Below are 8,994 nucleotides of genomic sequence, written 5' to 3'. Positions count from 1 at the left end.
GGCCAATCACATGCATCCCTCTTTTTCTTGGCCAATCCCCTTTTTTGGTTAGTTTTTTTTATTTAATTATTTACACCTCTTTTTAACATAATACCCACATCCTCACTACACCCATTTTAGAAAAATGCCCAATAATCCTCATTGTTGACTGGACTGCAACATGGAGGAAAACGCCCAATGATGAGGGCATTATTCACCTTAACCACTACGCATGCTCTAATAAAAATATGTTTGAAGTGTGTGTGTGAGAGATCTTGTCAAAACACAAATTACCCAAAAAAAATCATTTATTTTCAGTCTTAAAAATTAAATATATAAAAGAAAATGATTTGAATGTAATGGTTATTCTTTATAAGTTCTCTCCTAAAATTAAATAAAATAAAATAAAAAATAAACACATACATGTAGGTAAATGGTATAAAAATTAAGATGTATATGGACAAATTAATATAATTATACATAACCTATGTATATGTAGATAAAGAGGCATATAAGTTAAAAAATATAGATCATTGATAGAAAATATTAAACAATTTAGATTTTTTTTTTCTCACAATAAGTTTGTTTTGCGTCTCATCCTAGATGGGTTGTGTTTCTATAGCTTGGCGGTTTAGGGTCCAAGCTACCATATCTTGTGAAATGAAATTGATTAAAGAACATCTATGGAATGGCCGCATTATCATTAGCTTTCCACTCCATCCATGTTTATAGGCTTTCCTTTTTATGGTCTAAATCAGGAGAATTTTTTCAAGTTATATCAAATCAACAGGGAAAAGTCAGTAATCAAGGTAACAAAGAATTCTTTGCTAGCTGAGATTAAGGTCAACCCAGCTTAATTATGTAACTCATAGATATTTGATGTGATTATGGAGTTGTATACCTTTTGGGTGTTTTTGTGTGCAATTATAGTCTTTTTAGGGGGTTTCTATCGTATTCTAGCTAGTTGTCGTGTCGACTTAAGTGTGTAGTTTCGGTGTACATTTGATTAATATGGTGTCATCTATATATATATTTGTGAGGTGTTATTCGGGTCTGGATCTTTAAAGCGATTTGATGGCGTTTGTGTCTTTAATTTAATTAGCATCTTGCTGCTTTATAAACATAATCACCATTAAAATAGAAAAAAAGATTTCAAAATATTTGTCTCCTCGACTATAAGTTTAAAATTTACACACGTCTTACAAATGAACAAACGAGAAAAGAAATGGTTTTCCAAGATGAATGCCATTTGTTTGCCATTTCATCTGCCATCCATATAAAAATCTTAGACACTGACTTGCTTGTCTTCATTTATGTGTGTGTCAAGATTGGCACTCAAGCTTGTCTTCTTTTATGTGTGTGTCAAGATTGACATTCAAAATTACAGCTATGTTATCTTAACTTGTTAATTTGCTTTAATTTGTGAATGATTGATGAAAAGTGTATATGGTACACCTTTTACAAAAGAAATCATGGGGCATATTTTAGTGAAATAAATATAAATATAAATATACAAATTTAGATATAGAGAAAGATATAAATATAACCATAAATATACATTTAAGTATTCATATGAGGCACGTTGAGTAGAGAAATACTAAAAAGTCCATAAAAATACACAGCTTATATATCACATATTCACATCTAAAATAATATGTATAAATATTATTGCGTTATCACAATTATGAATTTTAAACTAGTTTGTATTGAACATAAATCAAAATAATATATATAAGAATATAGTTGTGTGGGGTTTTCGAGTTAGTTGATAATTAATGAAATGGTTAAGGATGTTTCTTGTTAAAGGGTCATATTTTTATGGTTTTTCTTATGGTTGAATTGTAACCTTTAACTTGCTATTTGTATAACGAAGAAGTGTAACAATGAAGCTTTACAAATGTCCAAAACCCAACCATCTTATGACATCTTTGATGGAGGCTTGTCTTTAAATTACGACCAGGCTTCATGTTAAAACATTATTTTATATGTTTTCATATAATAGTTAGAAAATCTGTTGTACTTTTATGATTTATTTATAATTTAACTTATACATACTCGAATCAAATAGTTATACTTTTACATGTAACAAAACTAGAATCTTCAAAATGACAAAATCTATAAATTAAAGTTAAAACATAAATACATAATTACTAGACAACTCATTTCTGTAATTTTTTTATCGAAACACTGATAATTTTTTTACGCTAAACTTTTTACAACTAATTACCATCTAATCTTCAACATTAAAGATAAAACTCATACTACTTTTACAGAGGACAAGTACGTATCATACTATGAGACCACTAGATCACGAGTACTAACAAATAATATAAACATCATGTCATACGTGCTCACAAGAAGCTTAGATTTTTTTTGTTGTATAGTGGACACTCCTGATGGGTTTCTCTTTTTCAAATCTGATACACTTAAAATGTGTTGATGGTAATTAAGGCGTTGCATTTCTTATGGTAAATTGATTATGATTGAAGCATTCAAATCAACGACGCAACCCATAAAGACCCATAATTTTTTTTTTGCCATAAACATATTTTCACCAACGAATGTTTACCGGCGGAAACATTCGAGTGTAATTACAAACGGATTACATAGGGTTATTGACCCTCTTAAGATGACGAATGAGTTTTTTTTTTTAATTTGTCAAACTGTTTATAGTTATCATTTGAAAAGTGTTATGGTGGAATATATGTCACTAATCCATCTTTCTATAACCTGTCAAGAAAAAAACCTCGGTTTCTAAGTCTTAGTTGGCGGTGATACTTCTGCCGATGATCATTTTGTAACATTTGTCGATAATCTATGGGTGTGAACGAGCCAACCTGCTCGTGACCACTTTAGATAAGCTAGCTGAGCTACATACGCTTAAAACTAGTATGAATTTACATATACATACGTATGTGTGTTATAGAATAATAATTTAAAACATATAAAAAGAATTATAAATATATAAAATTAATAAATAAGTAACAAATGAACGCTCAAGCTTCAATAACTACTCACAATCCGACCTTGAGCTTTAGAAATAATGCTCGTAACGAACCGAGCTCAAGCCTAATCAAGTTCGGGTTCTCTGCTTGGCTCATTTACAACCCCTAGTATCACGCTCGGTAGATTATGTATCCGCACCATGTTTTCTGATGGAGTATCACTGATAGATTACCAACCGTTAATATTTTCATTGAACGACTTTCAAAAGATAAGTTTGTCCAAAACAAACCCATGTTTTGTAGTGTGTCCCTTGATTTGCATGTTGATTATTTAGTTTTGAGTCTTTGGCTGGATTAAAAAGCTGATTTCCGACTTTGCAACCTTATATAAAATTTAGAAATAAATCATATTTTGGAGAAACCAAGACTATATATTTTTGGTAAGAAAACTGGTTTCAGTTTTCAAAATAATATATGTAAAACTACCCTAGCTGTTTTTTACTTTGATAAGCTAATTATATTATATTATATTATTGCACAAAACATAACATGTATATAGAACACTCTAGTATAGTATAAAACAAGTGAATTTATTGAAATAAAAATCTCTTTTAATCATCAATAATCATTATCCAAAACACCCTCTCGACAGTCATGCATGCATTAAATGTGAATTGTGAACCGTTAGAAACAGGCGAGGTTCACTGTAGGGCCACCAAAATGAACTGATTCAAATATGTGACGTACACTTCATCTAAATCAAACACTTATAAACATAACAAATATTTGGAAAACCTCTTAGTTATCTTTTCATAAAAGAAACATAATTTTCTACTTTTCCAACACTATTATAAACCAATATTCCAGAAGGGCAAAAAATAAAGACTTTTTTAATATATAAAATATGAGGAGTAGCCATCTTGACAATATATATAATATATAGTAAGATACAAGCTGTTGTTATGAAGGAGATTTTTTGGTAGATCAATGGGCCATCACTGCTGCAGCAAACAAAAAGTTAAGAGAGGGCTGTGGTCTCCTGAAGAAGATGAAAAACTCATCAAACATATCACCAACCATGGCCATGGCTGCTGGAGTTCTGTCCCTAAACTTGCAGGTTATTACTCATCTTTCTTATTCACTTCAACATGATCAAGCAGTATAACTCTTAGGGTTTAGGGTTTCGGGTTTCAAGTGACACAGTGTTTCTTGGATATCATGTTGTTAGAGTTTTAACCTTTTAATGATGGTGTTGTTACATTTGTAACTGAATTTTCAGGGCTGCAAAGGTGCGGAAAGAGTTGCAGATTGAGGTGGATAAACTACTTGAGGCCCGATCTGAGGCGTGGCTCGTTCACCGAGCATGAAGAGAGGACAATTATTGATGTTCATCGGATATTGGGAAACCGATGGGCACAGATAGCGAAACATTTACCGGGTAGAACTGATAATGAGGTCAAAAACTTTTGGAATTCTTGCATAAAGAAAAAACTTATAGCTCAAGGTTTGGATCCAAACACTCATAACCTTCTTTCTCCACATCAGATCCCGATTCTTAATGCTAATAATAGTAAAAACATCGATTCCACGAAGCCGGTTTTCTCCATTATAAACAACTCATCAACACAAACGAAAGATGCAAAAAAGGTCCAACCTTTTCGACCTCATTCGGATGCTAATGATCTTGCAATGAGTCATAATTTGTACGAAAGTTTGTTAACCCATGGTAGTTCAAACCTTAATTATCAAGATAACATTCTTGGTTTGAAGAATGATGTTAGCTATCAATCTACTATAGGGTTTTCAAGCCAACATATGGTTGAACTTGAAAGAGCCAAAATGCCCATCTTGTTGCCACTATCTTCTTCTTCACAGCCGCTTGATTTTGGGACCGCGGTGCAATCTTGGGTTGCGAACAGCGATCTTGGAGCGGCTTTTGAACCCGCAAGAAGACCGGAAGCATATGAACAAATGTTGCAGCCACCGATGGTGGGTCAGGAGTTTGTGAACAAGGGGTTGGATTTGAGAGGTGGAGGTGTGGTCCAGAGTCAGACTAATGTGGACATGGGTTCATTTGATGGATGTAACATTGACTTAGAGTTCATGGAAGCTGCACTAATGCCCACATTGTATACTAATGTGGGATCTTTGGATCAACTTGCATGGGACTGTAACTAGTTTAATTGGTTTATTTTTTTTCTTCTATATTTTAGAGGCTAAAGCTATAGTCTTTCATGATTGTGTTCCTGTTTATAAATTGTTTGCTATAACTAGTTATTATTAGTCACATGGTTTCACCACAGGTGAACAATGACTTTGAATTGTATGTTTTTACGTTTATGCTTGTTAAGAGGATAATGTAGGGTTAAGACGTATGGTAAAAATATTGGAAAGTTGGTTGTCAAAGTATAAAAATTCCAAAAAAAAACATGGGCCACATAACCTCATTTTATTTTTATGTGTTAATTTAATAGTTGAATCTCTATGGTTTATCCGCTTAATTAAGTAACGAAGAAGAAAATAGCAGTCATGTTTGAATCTCTATGGTTTATCCGCTTAATTAAGTAACGAAGAAGAAAATAAAAGTCATGTAAACTTCAACAAGGATGCTTTTTGATCAACTTGTGGCTTGAAATCATCACTCACCGCTATAATTTTGATCAGAAAGCGTCCCTGTTGAAGTTCATACGAACATCCAAGCACCTGACTGGTATTTCCTTCTTCAAGTAACAATATTTTATTTACGTTTGCAATCATTAATATCTTTAATAATTCAACAATAGTGGTTATGTTGTTCAAGAAATAGTGGGATAATAAGAAGCAAGAGACTCGGTCTATCAACTTCGAAATACAAGAAGCGAACAAGCTTGGGTAAAGTGGCTATGTGACACGGAGTTGATCTAAGAGTTGACAGACAAGGGCGTACCTTAAGAGGGGCCGGGAGGGGCGCCCGACCCCCCGAACTTTTCGCTCAATAGTGTTATATATGTAGTTTTCGTATAGAAATTTTTGGGTATATACGTTTTCGACCCCCCGGTTCTATAGAAATTTTTGGGTATATACGTTTTCGACCCCCCCCCCCCCCCGGTTTTCATGGTCAAGCTTCGCCATTGCCATTGTTGACAGACTCACTTTTGAACAAACCATGGACCAAAACTTCTCAAATACCCGTATCCAAATTTCATCATCCGGAGCTCTGATTTAAAATCAACGCTTTCCCCAACCTTATCAGTTTTAAATTATTTCCTTTTAATTGTAAAACCACATGAACATTTGTTTTGAGTAATTTATGTATACATTTAGAGTCAATTCGATTCCGGGGTAATCAATTTCAGTTTTCTAACAGTTGCCTTCACATGACAAAATTATACTTACCCTATGCCTGATATAATAGTTTCTTCATTTCATAAATATATCGAATTTCCTTTTAAAAGAGAGAATTTCTCATTCTTTAAAATCCAATTTGGATTTCCCTTGTGATAGTAAGTAAGTTAATATTTAGGTGTAAAAAAAGTTGTTTATAAAATGATTATGGAATAAACAAGGTTTCGGCTTCAATAATTCTAGTTTGAGTTAATGCCATTTTAGTCCCTGTGGTTTGGGCATTTTGTCAGTTTAGTTCAAAGGTTTGAAACGTTGTCATTTTAGTTCAAATAGTTTCAAACATTGTCATTTTAGTCCACTAAGTTGACTCCATCCATTTATTCTGTTAATTAGAAGGGCATTTCGGTCGATTTTTATGTAATTCTGTTAAATAGAAGGGCAAATTGACCATATAAAATGACCGAAAGGCCCTTTTAGGAAGTTAGTTAATATTTAGGTGTAAAAAAGTTGTTTATAAAAAGATTATGGAATAAACAAGGTTTCGGCTTCAATAATTCTAGTTTGAGTTAAATGCCATTTTAGTCCCTGTGGTTTGGGCATTTTGCCAGTTTAGTTAAAAGGTTTGAAACGTTGTCATTTTAGTACTAGTAGTTTCAAACGTTGCCATTTTAGTCCACTAAGTTAACTCAATCCATTTATTCTGTTAACTAGAAGGGCATTTCGGTCAATTTTTATATAATTCTGTTAATTAGAAGGGCAAATCGACCATATAAAATGACCGAAATACCCTTTTAGTTAATATAATAAATGGATGAAATTAACCCAGTGGACTAAAATGGCAACGTTTGAAACTATTTGGACTAAAATGGCAACGCTTCAAACCTTCGGACTAAACTGGCAAAATGATTCAAACAAAAGAGACTAAAATGGCATTTAACTCTTCTAGTTTAGAACAAACCTTTCGTTAGTCAGGCCCAGAGAATGAGCCCAAGGTGAATTATGAATGATTCCAGAGTCCAGACTCCCAGACCCCAGTGGCCCATTAATTATTGGTGTGAATTGTGAAAGTTTTTTTGATCAATATCATAGTAAGTAACTTTGTAGTTATATTTGATCTTTAAATAAAAATTAGATTACAAGCGAAACAAACACATGAAGTTGGCAAGGAAAAACTATTAGTCGTTACGGATAGATATCCTGACATTCATCAGTACTGATTAACATATTTGCAATCGACACGAATTTCACCATCATCTTGAGAAGTATAGTCAAGAATGCTCGCAAGCTTCACCATTGACACGCCGAATTGGTTTTTAAACAGCAAGGATTCGTACGATAAACCAGTAGCGATGGGTTTGGTCCTCGAGTCCGTGTAGAGCAATTGGTCAGTGGACAATAGGCCCATGTTTTTCTTAAGGTTGTGGTAGTATTGTGTGTCAAATGTGTCTGGTGTTTCACCATCAAGATGCACATTTTCAGAAGCCCATCTACACTTTCTCCTCAAATAGTTCAAATATTTTGGATCCAACGACGGGTCAGGCTTGTTTGTTCCTTTGTAGTCATATAACCGATGTTGCACTGACTCGCATGTGGCCCGTCCAATCGTGTGGGCACCTGAAAGGACGACTAGATCAAGGACGTTGAGTCCCTTGGATTGGAAAAACTCTATGAGGTTAGTAACACTTTCAGAACCCTTGGGGACTATCTCGGCCTCTTTAGCAAGCGAAACTCGACCATCTTTCCTACCATAAGGGACCGTCCAATACGGTCCACCAGCTAAAACTGTGGCATCTCGAGCCACAGCGGTTAGAATGTCAGCACAAGACACGGTTCTTGGGCAATGCTTCTCGATCTCGGCTTTTATGTCATCGATCACTTCAAACCCTCTTAACGACTTGCTAGCGTTCGCTGTTTTCTCGCTTCCTTCATGATCCAAAAGAATGGACGCATCACATCCCTGTAACAAAACATATTGTCAAATTCAAAAGAACTGAAAAACTGTGTTAGTGATTAATATTTTCTACGTACTTTACAATGAAAAGGATAATAATTAAGCTAACCAACTAATGATAACGATAAAACCTCAATAATTGTCCTAATACTCCAAAAAGATGTATAATAATGACTAAAATCAATGATAAATCAGATAATAATAGCTATAATAGATAATAAACTCCGCTAACACCATCATTAACAGTACTTTTTGAAATATATTGAAATATTTTGACAAAAAAGAGATCATCGATATATACCCGAACGACGCAATCATGATATTGGAGCCTCAGGAGACTCGGAGCAAGGGTCGGCTCTTTGTAAACCCATTCCTTGACCTTTCTATAGATGATGCCTTCAACATCGTGACATCTTTCGTGGTAGAACGAGTAGGAGAGATCGTCTCCAATAGCGGAGAGGTCTTCAAGGGACGGTATCTTAAGAGCTATTGACGAGTAATCATCGGCGAAAACCGACATGGAAAAAGAGATTATGATGATGGTGACGATGAAGCTAGAAATCTTCATTGTGTATGAGTTGTGATTTAAGTTGAGTGTGGATAATGTGAGTTTGTGTGTATATATATACTTGTTTGACATTAAGATGATGATGGATTTATAAGTTGGTGAAATGGTACTACGTGAGGCGCACTCTAATTTGACCATACAACGTGCAAGACATATGATTAAGATTCTATTGGTTCCAATTTCATACAACATATTTATAATAACTTGTTTCAACAAGATACATTACA

At 34.0% G+C, this 8,994-nt stretch overlaps 2 protein-coding genes across 3 annotated transcripts; one reads left to right on the top strand and one right to left on the bottom strand.

Moving 5' to 3' along the window:
• The first annotated feature begins 3,898 nt into the window (after nucleotides 1-3,898).
• On the top strand, nucleotides 3,899-5,254 carry LOC110908823 (transcription factor MYB86). 2 transcript variants are annotated; one of them, XM_035982627.1, is made up of 3 exons: nucleotides 3,899-4,041; nucleotides 4,204-4,428; nucleotides 4,723-5,254. In XM_035982627.1, exons 1-3 carry the CDS (start codon nucleotides 3,912-3,914, stop codon nucleotides 5,100-5,102), a joined length of 735 nt encoding a protein of 244 aa, XP_035838520.1. In that variant the 5' UTR covers nucleotides 3,899-3,911; the 3' UTR covers nucleotides 5,103-5,254. The 2 variants fall into 2 exon arrangements, with proteins under 2 accessions (XP_035838520.1, XP_022009502.1); XM_022153810.2 differs by having other exon boundaries at nucleotides 4,204-5,254.
• A 2,080-nt stretch (nucleotides 5,255-7,334) lies between these two features.
• On the bottom strand, nucleotides 7,335-8,776 carry LOC110908824 (peroxidase 7). Its single transcript, XM_022153811.2, has 2 exons — nucleotides 8,501-8,776; nucleotides 7,335-8,205 (listed from the first exon to the last, which is right to left on the bottom strand). The coding sequence occupies exons 1-2, from the start codon at nucleotides 8,765-8,767 to the stop codon at nucleotides 7,456-7,458; spliced, it is 1,017 nt and encodes a 338-aa protein (XP_022009503.1). The 5' UTR covers nucleotides 8,768-8,776; the 3' UTR covers nucleotides 7,335-7,455.
• Nucleotides 8,777-8,994: the final 218 nt, after the last annotated feature.

Source organism: Helianthus annuus, chromosome 14 (assembly GCF_002127325.2).
Source record: "Helianthus annuus cultivar XRQ/B chromosome 14, HanXRQr2.0-SUNRISE, whole genome shotgun sequence".
Classification (NCBI taxonomy): Eukaryota; Viridiplantae; Streptophyta; class Magnoliopsida; order Asterales; family Asteraceae; genus Helianthus; species Helianthus annuus.
The sequence above is the reverse complement of the archived record's forward strand: the minus strand, read 5'-3'. Positions and strand labels throughout refer to the sequence as shown.

What these genes read in the sequence shown, in the direction of transcription:
- LOC110908824 (XM_022153811.2), bottom strand. Translation starts at nt 8,767, where the DNA reads ATGAAGATTTCTAGCTTCATCGTCACCATCATCATAATCTCTTTTTCC. An exon ending in ATCATGATTGCGTCGTTCGG is followed by an intron (nt 8,206 to 8,500) that starts GTATATATCGAT and finishes GTTTTGTTACAG; the next exon opens with GGATGTGATGCGTCCATTCT.
- LOC110908823 (XM_022153810.2), top strand. Translation starts at nt 3,912, where the DNA reads ATGGGCCATCACTGCTGCAGCAAACAAAAAGTTAAGAGAGGGCTGTGG. An exon ending in TTCTGTCCCTAAACTTGCAG is followed by an intron (nt 4,042 to 4,203) that starts GTTATTACTCAT and finishes CTGAATTTTCAG; the next exon opens with GGCTGCAAAGGTGCGGAAAG.